Source organism: Portunus trituberculatus, chromosome 24, assembly GCF_017591435.1.
Source record: "Portunus trituberculatus isolate SZX2019 chromosome 24, ASM1759143v1, whole genome shotgun sequence".
Classification (NCBI taxonomy): Eukaryota; Metazoa; Arthropoda; class Malacostraca; order Decapoda; family Portunidae; genus Portunus; species Portunus trituberculatus.
In genome coordinates, this window is record NC_059278.1 from 14,817,456 (window position 1) to 14,829,955 (window position 12,500).

At 40.4% G+C, this 12,500-nt stretch overlaps 1 protein-coding gene and 1 long non-coding RNA gene across 2 annotated transcripts in view; one reads left to right on the forward strand and one right to left on the reverse strand.

Moving 5' to 3' along the window:
* Positions 1-12,500, reverse strand: part of LOC123508288 — a 65,173-nt gene that overhangs the window by 10,856 nt on the left and 41,817 nt on the right. The window lies entirely within an intron of this gene.
* Positions 6,661-12,500, forward strand: part of LOC123508287 (orcokinin peptides type A-like) — a 25,437-nt gene continuing 19,597 nt past the window's right edge. The window contains exon 1 of the mRNA XM_045261868.1: positions 6,661-6,829. Within this exon, the coding sequence (XP_045117803.1) occupies positions 6,758-6,829 (72 nt within the window). The 5' untranslated portion in view covers positions 6,661-6,757. The remainder of the gene's footprint in view (positions 6,830-12,500) is intronic.

Consider the following 12,500-nt stretch of genomic DNA (forward strand, 5'->3'; position numbering starts at 1 on the left):
CGTCCTTACTCTCTCTTTGGCCTCCTGCTCTCCTTTCCTCTGGCCTTCTACCTAGCTCCTCCCTGTCCTAGTCTCCTATACATCCCTCCTCCTGTCTCCTCTCCCTCTCCCACCCTCCTACTCCTCCTGCTGGTGGAAAAACAAAACACAATCAGTCACACGGGGGTCCTGAAGGCTTCGTATGCAGATTCAATTTGGTGCCTGGATTTCGGAAGGTCCAGGCCATGTTTAAGATGAAAAAAAGGGAAGTTAAATCTGTTTTTCTTCAGCAGCGAGCGGGCGAGGTAGTGAGGTAAAGGATGGTGTTTTCTTGTGTGTGTGTGTGTGTGTGTGTGTGTGTGTGTGTGTGTGTGTGTGTGTGTGTGTGAAAAATGAGGTTCCCAATTAGCACCTCCTTTCTAGGCTTCACTTCTGTAATTAGCAACAACCACCTGTTTCGCTCCCTCCGCCCCATTTTTCAAGCACTGTCACCACCCAACTTTAGTTTTCTCTCTCTCTCTCTCTCTCTCTCTCTCTCTCTCTCTCTCTCTCTCTCTCTGATGAAGTGCCAATGGTTGTAAAGGAATGAAAGACGGAATGGTGAGAGGTAATACTGAACCTTTGCATATGTAAGGCAAGAAAACTAACTTCTGTCAGTCAAGAATAAATAAATGAGTAAAAATGAATAAGTAAATTGATAAGACCCTAAAGTAAAAAAAATAAATAAATAAAAGTGAAATAATTGGACGGAACTGATCACATTTCCCGGCAGGAGCATCGCCACCACCTGCTCGTGTGCCAGTGAAGAATCTAAAAACAGTACGGATGGTGAATCATTTAGCCTTCTTACTTGGATGTAACTTTGCACCTGTCTACTTGTCTGTCAATCTTTCTTCCCCTCCCTCTCCTTCTCCCCTTCTCTCTCTCTCTTTTTTTCTTTTTTTTAATTATACCATGTGGGCTTTTTACTCTCTCTCTCTCTCTCTCTCTCTCTCTCTCTCTCTCTCTCTCTCTCTCTCTCTCTCTCTCTCTCTCTCTCTCTCCCAGGGTACTTCAGAATTCTTCGCATCAATAACTCAACACAGGAGCGACAGACACACGCAGGTGACGCAAATTTACCAGCGGGAGATACGAACACACTCGCCTTCCACCAGCGCTGTTTATCCAAGGCTACGCAGGTGAAGAGTCAAATTCTCATGGGTGACTTTTTTTCTCACTGATGTTGCAGAATCAATCCACTGTCACATAAAAGAGCTAGTCAGAATTGCAGTGCCTTTAGCTACACAGACTGCTAATCGCATTTTCATGTTTTTTTTTCTCAATGATGATGCGTGAAAGTGCTCTTGAAAACGCTGATATCTTCTACTATAGCGTGTTAGAATGAGTTGAGAGAAAAACACAGAAAGGTGGAAATAATATGAATCTTAAGCACGGGATAGAAAAAAAAAATTTTAAGAATATGAAAACGTGAACAAAATTTAGAACACAGACGAAGCAATCAGGAAAAATGGCGTCGTTTAATGTATAGCGCTGAGAAAGTTATGCAAGAAATCAAAACAAGAGATAAAACTAGACAAAGTTATAGACACTTGGGAAGCGTATAATTCTTCACTTTAAAAAGATGATTGAGTACTGCAGTAACTAAACGATGTTGGAAATTGCACCAAACATTTTAACGCTTTACTTGCGAGCGTATGTGAATGTCAACTTTTTCTCTCGTTTTTCTTCTTTCTTTTCGATTTGAACGTCAGATTTATAGATCCCTGTCGCGTGAACAGTGAAGTCCCGACGCTGCTGACGTGGAAGGTAAACACGAGTGAATATTTTTACCTTCAAATGACAGAATTATTATTTAAGTGATATTCCAACTCCAAGGACAAGAATAAGACGCTTTTCTCATTACATACATATCATACAATTAATACTTCCCTAATATTTCTGCTCCCAGGACGATGATAAGGTATTTTCTTGAGAGAGAGAGAGAGAGAGAGAGAGAGAGAGAGAGAGAGAGAGAGAGAGAGAGAGAGAGAGAGAGAGAGAGAGAGAGATGAATTATGTAACCTGATCTTACTCGCAAGAAATAAAGAAAAAAAGTACCAGTTCTATTTAACCCCTTCAATACTGGAACACATTTTGAGCTTGAGATATGTGTACGATTAGACCACTTTATTGGCATTATTAAGTCTTTACAGGTCCGAGGATTAATGGCCAGTCTTCATTATTTCAATCCTCACATGAGCGTCTGAAGATGTATCAAATCACCAAAGAGTAACCAGAATGAATATAGAAACGCGTCATGGTACTGAAGGGGTTAAGGTTGCTGAAGTGAATATATTGTTAACCCTTTCCTTGCTAGACAAATTTTCGTCTTTAATATCTGTAACTTTCTGGATTATTCTTGTTATAGACTCTCGTAAATATTTTTGAAGCTTGAGGGAAAATTACCTTCTGTTTTCCCTCTTTTCTCTCCAGTATCTCCAAGCAAATAGTTCTCACAGTGCTGGGGAGGTTAAGGAGGGACGACCACACCAGCGTAAAGGTTTAACCAACTAAATACTGGGACAAAATTTTTAACCTTGAGATTTGTGTACGATTAGACCACTGACATTAAGAAAGGTCTATGGAGGTCAGAAAATTAATGGCCACAGTCTTCACTATTTCAATCCTCCACGTAACTTTCTGAAGCTGTATCAAATCACCAATTAGTAAGTAGAATGAATATGGAAACGCGTCGCGGTACTCAAAGGGTTAAGAGAAGAGTAAGAGAGGAGTAAATGAAGGTACGGTAAAACTTATTCAAGATTCACTGTGTCAAGACGCGTTTTTCCTTCCTTCATCCAATGCTTTGAAAAGAACGAAAGAAAAATAAAACACAATCAATTTTAAGTTTTAGATTATATATAAAAAGAAAGATCAATATGGTTTGCCTCCAGTGTAACGGTGCAGTTTTTTTCTCTGTCCTCTAATAATGACAATAAATAAATAAATAAATAAATAAATGGAAAAAAATAATCAATGAATAAATAAAGTAAAAAGAAAAATACCAAAGTTGATTATAGTTTTAGATTAAATATGAAGAAAAATAAGATTAAGATGGTTTGCTTCCAGTGTGATGATATATTTTTTTGCTCCTTCCTCTAATACTGATAAAAAAAAACAAATAAATGGATAAGTAGAATAAAGAAATACCAAAGTCTATTATAGTTTTAGAATAAATATGAAGAAAAAGTAAGATTAAAATGATTTCCTTTAGATGTGACGATGTATTTTTCCCCTTCATCTAATACTTACCAAAAAAAAAAAAAATAAATAAATAAATAAAGAATGTATAAATAAAAAAAAAATCATTATAGTTTTAGAATAAATATGAAGAAAAAGTAAGATTAAAATTATTTCCTTTAGATGTGACGATGTATTTTTCCCCTTCATCTAATACTTACAAAAAAAAAAAAAAAAAACAACGAAAAGGTGAATGTATAAATAAAATAAAATACGAAAGTTGATTATAGTTTTAGAGTAAATATTTAAGAAAAAGTAAGACCAATATGGCTTGCTTTAAGAGTGACGATGCTTTCTTCCCCTTCATCTAGAAAAATAAAAGTAAATGTGTTAATAACGTAAAAAAAAAATAAAATACTCGAGTTGATTATAGCTTTAGAATAAATGTAAAAGAAATAGTAAGATCAATATACGTAGTTTGCTTTAGGAGTGACGATGCATCCTCCCCTTCACTAATACATTAAAGAGCACTACCAATTCAGTTAAAGTTAATCATTGGTGCAAATCAAACATGAAAAATAGAAAAGACTAATTCGATTTACTTAAAGTGTGACTATGCATCCTTTCTCCCTTAATTTAATACCCTTCAAAAAAAAAAAAAAAAAAAAATCCATACATTCAGGGAAAGTCAATCACAGTTCAAATTAAATATGAACAAAAGAGTGAGACTAATTCCATACACTTTAAATGTGACTATGCAACATTTCCCCCTTTGCCCAATACCCTTTAAAGAACCATCCATTAATTGAGAGTTAGTTATGAATTAGATCAACTCCTTCAATACTGGGACGCATTTTTACCTTGTGTTTTGGGTGTGATTAGGCGAGTTTATTTACATTAGCAAGGTTGTATAGAGGTCTGAAGGTTAATGGTCCAGAATCTTCACTATTCTAATCCCCACATGAGATTCTGAAGCTGTATAAAATCACCTAATAGTAACCTGAATAAATATGAAGAAGTGTCATGTTACTGAAGGAGTTAAATATGAAAAAAAAATGTAAAACTAATTTGATATAATGTAGGTGTAAAGGTGCACCGTTACCATTTAAAAGACCTTCCATCAATTCACGTAAAGTTGATTATAGGTTAGATTAAGTAACATAACTTCCTCGCCTCTCCTCCTCTTTAACTCCTTCAGTACTGGGACGACGGTTTTATTGACATTAGCAAAGGTCTATGGAGGTTAGAAGATTAATGGCCACAGTCTTCACTATTTCAATTCCCACATAAGTTTCTGAAGCTGTATCAAATCAACAAATAGTAAGCAGAATGAATTTGAAAACGCGTCATTGTACTGAAGGGGTTAACGCAACACAAGGAAGAAAGACTCACTATTTCTTCTCACTCGAAAAAAAAAAACTTATAATACTTCATTCCAGAAAAAAATCAATTATAGACGCAGATTAAGTATGCCAGAGAGAGAGAGAGAGAGAGAGAGAGAGAGAGAGAGAGAGAGAGAGAGAGAGAGAGAGAGAGAGATTGTCAGTTCTCTCTCTCTCTCTCTCTCTCTCTCTCTCTCTCTCTCTCTCTCTCTTCAAGTCAATGCAAGAAAGAAAAACAACACAACTGTCTCACACCAAAGAAAGAAAGCCAGCAAATATTTATAACACGCTATCAAATCAGGCAAGGTTAATTAAAGGTTTAGTTTGAGCATGCTGACGGTTCTCTTCCCTCCTCCCTTTAACAGAATGCAAGGAGGAAAGAAAGGCGTAAGTGTTTCCCACATGCATAAAAACTCAAGTAATTAACGTGAGAACAGTGACTTGCCTGCAGAGAGAGAGACAAAAAAGGGTAAATAATTAACAAGCTACATAACGTGGATTCAGGAGGAGCTTTAAAAATGGATAATTAGAGCAAGTGAGTTCGCGAGTTAAAAATAGACTAGTGTGGGCATAATGACGGACCTTAGGCCAAAGCAAACAGTGAGAAAGTGGCTACGTTATTTTCAGGATGTCAGGAATCACTTATATTTACATCCACGTATCCTTCGTCTTCATTTCTCTCTCTCTGACTCTTCTCGCTCACTCTGCCTCATCACCTAGCTTTCTTTCCATGGGTCTCTCTCTCTCTCTCTCTCTCTCTCTCTCTCTCTCTCTCTCTCTCTCTCTCTCTCTCTCTCTCTCTCTCTCTCTCTCTCTCTCTCTCTCTCTCTCTCTCTCTCTCTCTCTCTCTCTCTCTCTCTGGTTCTCTCTCTCTCTCTCTCTCTCTCTCTCTCTCTCTCTCTCTCTCTCTCTCTCTCTCTCTCTCTCTCTCTCTCTGGTTAGTATCTTATCTCAACGAGCTCTGGTTAATTTATGTAACGGGTCACTCTGAGCAGGTGAAAGAGACAGTTTCTAAAGCAAGACACACATCCTAAGAGCAGTTCCTAAAAATACCTTATAATTGAAACGCAAAGCTGTGAGCGTGAATAGAAAAGTTACCAAGGAAAATTCTCGTGAAGCTTACTATAATTAAACCATTTCTTTTATTTTAGAGAGAATAAAAAAAAAGAGAAAAAAAAAACTCAAAACTATCTCTGCAACCTTTAAAAAAAATCCTTATGAGAAGATAGATTTTCATTATACACCGTTTCTTACTATCCCACTCTCTCTCCCTCTCTCCCCAGGTCTCCCTCTAACCGCGACACAAGACACCACCTACAATAGACAGGCAGAGCCACATTTTGAGTCGCTAACAAGACACATGATAACGTTGCTACTCCTCACGACACAGCCACGTCACTGCAGGGCCTCGACACATTGAGATTATTGCTCCTTATTACACGCGTGTCTCAGAGATGGACGAGGTGGGTCATGTGAGTTTGAGGGACAGGTGGACGTGTGGAGGTGGATAGACTGTGGTGGATGAGTTTGAAATTTGTGAGGGTTATGAAAGAAGAAGAAGAAGAAGAAGAAGAAGAAGAAGGAGAAGGAGAAGAAGAAGAAGGAGAAGGAGAGAGAGAGAGAAGAGAGAAGAGAGAAGAAGAAGAAGAAGAGAGAGAGAGAGAGAGAGAGAGAGAGAGAGAGAGAGAGAGAGAGAGAGAGAGAGAGAGAGAGAGAGAGAGAGAGAGAGAGAGAGAGAGAGAGAGAGAGAGAGAGTGTGATGAAGTGTTGATCGCGGGAGAGGAATGAGGGAATGTGAGAGTGGCGCTGGGCGTGAGAGGAGACGAACAAGTGGGCGGGAAGGTGGGTGTGGGTGTGAGTGTGGGAACGTGGGCGTTGGTGGCGTGGGCGGGGGATGTGGGTCACTACTAGACATAACACCACTAGGAAAGCAGTGAGAAAGAGAGGAAGAGGGAGAGCAGCCCCGCCCACCTGTTGACCCAGCCCGCCCACTCGTAAGCAGCTGATGGGTGGGGCTTAGCAAGGAGGTGGGCGGGGCTTGTGAGCGTGGCGGGTATATAAGGCAGAGGAAGGCGTGGAAGAACCGTATTAACCCCGGAGCAGTCCTCACACACGGACCTCCTCCTCCACCACCACAACCACCTCCACAGCCCACCACCGCCACCACCGCAGCCACCATGACCCGGGACGTGTTTTGCACCGCCCTCCTTCTCGCTCTCTGCGTCATGGCATCCGAGGGAGCCATCAAGGTGAGCCCCAGTCCTTAAGAGTCCTCTCCCTCACTCCGACCACTTCGCAGACCTTTCCGTCACTTTGCGTCACTAAGGTCACAGCTTCTGCCACTCCTGTAGGTCACATCAAGGTTACATCTGAAGGTTAGGTCACAGGTCACGCGGTCATGTACGGGCGTCAGGTGAGCAACAGGTATAGATAGAAACCGTGTGTTCGTAAATGTTAGTCGTTCTTATCTGTATTTTCAAAAGTTGCGTAGATTTTCAAAGTTTCTCATTCTTGCAATCAGTAACGTTGATTTTTTGCTAAAACTAACACTAACCCTTCCAGTAACATGGCGCGTTTTTATACTCAGTTTGCTTGCTATTTGGCGACTTTACATAGCTTCAGAAACTTATGTGGCGATTAAAATAGTGAAGACTCTGCCCATTAATCTTCTGACCTACATAGACAGTTCAGTGTAAATAAAACTGATTATTCGAACCCAAAACTCATGGTAAAAAAACGTCCCAGCACTGAAGGGGTTAAATTTATAAATACAACCTTAAAACGCCTTGTAGCTTCTAAAATAACGCGTAGCAGGAACAAGACACGGAAGGCTAAAGAAAACGAACTCAGCCATCAGTGAACGAGAGACAGAGAAGCAAGCAAGAACCAAGACACCGCACTGACCTCACAACACCCTACAGCGGGAATCACGTCAATAAATAAGAGAACAAGCACGGAAAGGTCGGCACTACTGCGTCGGCCGGAACTACATTTGCGTCCATCACTGGGGATAGAAGCGGCTGATCGGGCGTTCCCTGGAGAGATTAGGACGCGGCGTGGGACAGGGAAAGCTGGCAGAGGGAAGGAAGGAAGATTGTGGTAGTGTTGGTGGTAGTGGTGGTTAGAGATTACACACGACCGACTTCCGCTTAGGTTCCAAGAGACGGGCGGCAGGAGGAAACAGGAGACGTAAACCCGCGATAAATGTAGATAAAAAGGCGAAGGTAATGTTTTAGTATAGATAGTATTCGTAAAACGCGTGGAATGTACATTAAAAGGAAGCGAGAATAAGATACGAGCATCATTCTTACTAATTCTTATTCTATAGAGGAAACAAATGACAGGAAGGGAGAGGAGATGAGACGCTGCGATAAAAGTAAATAAGCAAAAGACGAAGATAATGTTTTAGCAAAGATAGTAAAATACGTGGAATGTACAACTAAAGAAAACGAGAATAAATCACGAACTCTTATTAACTCTTTCTTTTAGCGGTAACAGGTGAAGGGCAAGTGTCGAACAAGCTATAAAAAATGCAGGTAGAAAAAAAAGAAAAAGAGCAATTTCGTGTAACAGAAGAAACGGACGATAGGAAAAACCGGAGTTGGGTGAAATAAGTAAAGAGATAAAGGGAACATCTCTCTTTGAAGCAAGTGATGTGGTAAAGGACTAGTTTTACGAGCAAAGAGAGGCCGTGAGTGGGTGAGTAGCTTGTTCTGATATGATAAGCGGGATGTATGGAGAAATAGAGAAGTGAGGTGGAGGTGAAGGAGAAAGACAAGCTGATTGATTGATCGCAAGACACAGCTAAACAAAAACTCACAAAGTAAAAGCAAATCGAGACAAAGAGGAAAGATACGAGATACAGAAGAATTACAACAGAAATGTTTGGCTCAGGAGTTAGGGTACTGATTTCAAACACAGGAGGTGCAGAGTTCGAGTCCCGAGGGATCTCCGCACCTTTGCATCCTGAGCGGCCTTGGGAGGGATGAGCCGTGTGGGTTTAGGGAGAACGTAACCAAACAGGACAGAGAACTACAGGGAGTTTTAGAATGGCTTGAAACAGACGGAGCTAACGAAGAATAGAAGGAACACTTATATTTTGCATTTTCAGCTTGTAATAAACGTAGGCTTCAAAACCATGGCAGACAGCAAGACATGGAAAAAAAAAATGTTTTGCTCGAATGACTGAGAAGAGAAACACAGCTCTGACAGTTAGAGGAAAAGATCAGATAAGAGGTTGGTTAGACAAGACGGACAATTAGGCAGGAGGACAGGTAACTAGACGAAGAGGAAAGAAAAAGTTTTGCACGGCGTGAAATAGACAGGTAACCGATACAGAACTAGACGAAGACTTAAATTTTACTACTGTGACGTGAAAGAGACGCGCAATTGGTGAAAAATTTAATAAGACTGCAAGACTCTCCGGTGCCGTAATGGAATCATTTAAACTAATGCTAGGAATAATAAAACAAACAATTTACTAACCGGACATAACAACCCAATAACAAGCACCAACACCTCCGCGTACCTGTCCATTTAGCGTCTCCCTCGCCTCACCTACCTGTTATTACCCATTTACCTGCTCTCTGATTGCGTCGCCTGTCAAAGGGAACACCGACCACTGACTGTCTGGGAGAAGGGACCACTATACCGATTTAGAGTCTGTTACTGAAGACGGCGCAATCACAGCACGCCGCTATTACAACTGCGTAGAAAGGAGTTGAAACACATGAGTAAATAAATAAATAGCACACCTTGAGGAACACAGAGAGTGGAGGATGTAAAGAGTAGTACTTATGAGGGTAAAAAAAGAGTTAGAATAAAGAAATAAAGGATACTTCTTGACGAATACGAAAGAACGGTGCATATAAAATATATAATAAAAATTTTGAGAGAGAGAAAAATTAAAAGAAGGAAAGCAAATATGAAAAGAACTAATTAGCTTTTTTTTGTAGAAGAAAGCACAAGTACATGTAGGAATAAAGAAATAAAACAAAATCTTGAATAAAAACGATAAAAGCGAAGGAGACAACAAGGCTCATTTTGACGAGAAATCTTAAAAACAAAGAGAGAAAAGAATATGAAAAGGAGCAATTATGAGAAAAAAAAGGACTTTAAATACGATATGGAATAAACAAGCAAAACTCTCTGACTACCACGAAATAAAGAGAGTATAAAATGAAAGTAATCACGCACACAGTTATTTTTTTGCACTCCTCAGGATTCGTATGAGCAGAAAGAAAGACACGGAGAAACGAGAAGAAAGAATATATGAAGAGTAAACTTTCCCTATCAGAACCACTATCATCCACTATCAGGGTTCGTATAAGCTGAAAGTAAGACGCGGAGAAACGAAAAGGAGGATCTAACTCGAGTAGGGATGAATATATGAACAGTACACTTCCACTATCACAAAATACTGAACGAGAAAAAAGAATATGGAAAAGAAATGCTGTATAAGACGTAGCTGGACTGCGCTCTTTGTTATACACAGAAAGGAGAGTAAGTAGAAATGAAGCCACTTTGCGAAGGAAATGTTTAAAAGACTAGTACGTGTTTTTCTTTATAATTCAAATACTTCCGACAGAGATAAGGTTCCGAGAAAAAGTGTGTGTGTGTGTGTGTGTGTGTGTGTGTGTGTGTGTGTGTGTGTGTGTGTGTGTGTGTGTGTGTGTGTGTGTGTGTGTGTGTGTGTGTGTGTGTGTGTGTGTGTAATAACAACTGGTGCCAAGCGTGACATGTATTCCTGTCATTATGCTCTTTGTAATTATATGTATGTCTGTATTTGAGCAACACACACACACACACACACACACACACACACACACACACACACACACACACGGCTCGGTAGCTCAGTGGTTAGAGCGCTGGCTTCACAAGCCAGAGGAACGGGGTTCGATTCCCCGGCCGGGTGGAGATATTTGAGTGTGTCTCCTTTCACGTGTAGCCCCTGTTCACCTAGCAGTGAGTAAGTACGGGATGTAAATCGAGGAGTTGTGACCTTGTTGTCCCGGTGTGTGGTGTGTGCCTGGTCTCAGGCCTATCCGAAGATCGGAAACAATGAGCTCTGAGCTCGTTCCGTAGGGTAACGTCTGGCTGTCTCGTCAGAGACTGCAGCAGATCAAACAGTGAATTACACTACAACCCTCTCTCTCTCTCTCTCTCTCACACACACACACACACACACACACACACACACACACACACACACACACACTACAGTTTTCAAACCTCCATCTCTTCCTCCACAAGTAAATGAGTAGAGCAAAAAATAAACATGTTAGGCAGTGGCATCTCCTGGACCAATCACGAGAGAGGACCGTGACGAGGCGACCAATCAGTGATGAGACGGAAGATACACAAAACCACGGCGAAAGTTTGGCATCGCTACTGAATTGGTCATGATATTTACCTTGTCACCGAGAGAGAGAGAGAGAGAGAGAGAGAGAGAGAGAGAGAGAGAGAGAGAGAGAGAGAGAGAGAGAGAGAGAGAGAGAGAGAGAGAGAGAGAGAGAGAGAGAGAGAGAGAGAGAATATTAACGTCTCTCTCACCAAAATCATAACTGGAAGGAACGTAACTTAATTAAACCTCTTTGTCAATACACCAATGCTTCCTAGTCTCACAATCTCCAATCTCCACCAATGAAGTACGTTCGAAACCCTTCCTCTACGTGTCCGTGTCCGTGTCCGTATGTGTGTGGCAGAATAGGTAAGTCAGATTATGCCCAGTATTCTGAAACGCTTTGCTCCCTCACCATCACTACTTTCCAAAGGCTCCAGTTGAAGATACTCGAGTAATTGAAGGTATTTTTATCGTTCTGTTGATGGACTGGCAGAATTTCTAGATTATTATAAGGAAAAACCATCTTGAAAACCAGCTAGTTGTCTTTGTGGCCTTTCTGAATAAATAGGCATAATTCCCACACATCACAGTTAGAGACGATAGGTAGAGGAAACAAATACGCGTGTTTTATACTATAGACTTCTACGTGTAGGTCTGATGGCTTCCTACGGGTGCCCTTTCTCTTAGCACTTCCCTGAATGAAGTAACAAGCCCAGATAAACCAGGAAGAGGATTAACAGGATAGCATTGCAGTTTTTATTACCTGTATCTGGCAAATGACCTCTTGAAATACAAAGGTGAAAGAAACAACACAGCAAAGTCCCTCAATTATGATTTTTAAGGTTTGTGTTGTGCGGATATAGGGCAGCGAGAGAGAGAGAGAGAGAGAGAGAGAGAGAGAGAGAGAGAGAGAGAGAGAGAGGGGGGGAGATTTTTTACTGCTCTCTCTCTCTCTCTCTCTCTCTCTCTCAGTTAAAGATCAACACCTATAAATAATTAAACGCGGAACTCGCACACCTGTAGAAGTTAATCTTTCATCAAATTACAGTCTTATTTATTCATTACCCTTAATTTCACACTCATTCTTCCTCCAACAATCTTCTTCAGTGCCTTGGATTTGCTTTTAACAGTTCAGGTTATTACAAACAGTCTTAGAAGGGACAATAAGTATGCTGCTGTTTGCCTTGGTTCCATTTTTGTATTATTTTACGTACTTTTTCTTCTTTGTTTCTGTCACTTAGTACGTTTTGTCTTTCTGTGTACGTATGTAAGGTTTCACTCGTCTTTTTTTTTTCTTTGTGTTACTTTATCTTTGCATGTGTGTACGTATAGTTTTTTTTTCATATTATTTTCTTTACCTTAATATACACTATGTAGCTAAGGTGTCACTAGTTCTTGTTTCTATACGTTACTATCTTAATTTTTCTATCTACGTACTTACACCATCCCCACTAACTTCACCTCTCCACCAACGCAGGTAAATCACCACCACGTACACCATCACCCACTAACTTCATCTCTCCACCAACGCACGTAAATCACCACCACGTACACCATCACCCGCTGACTATATC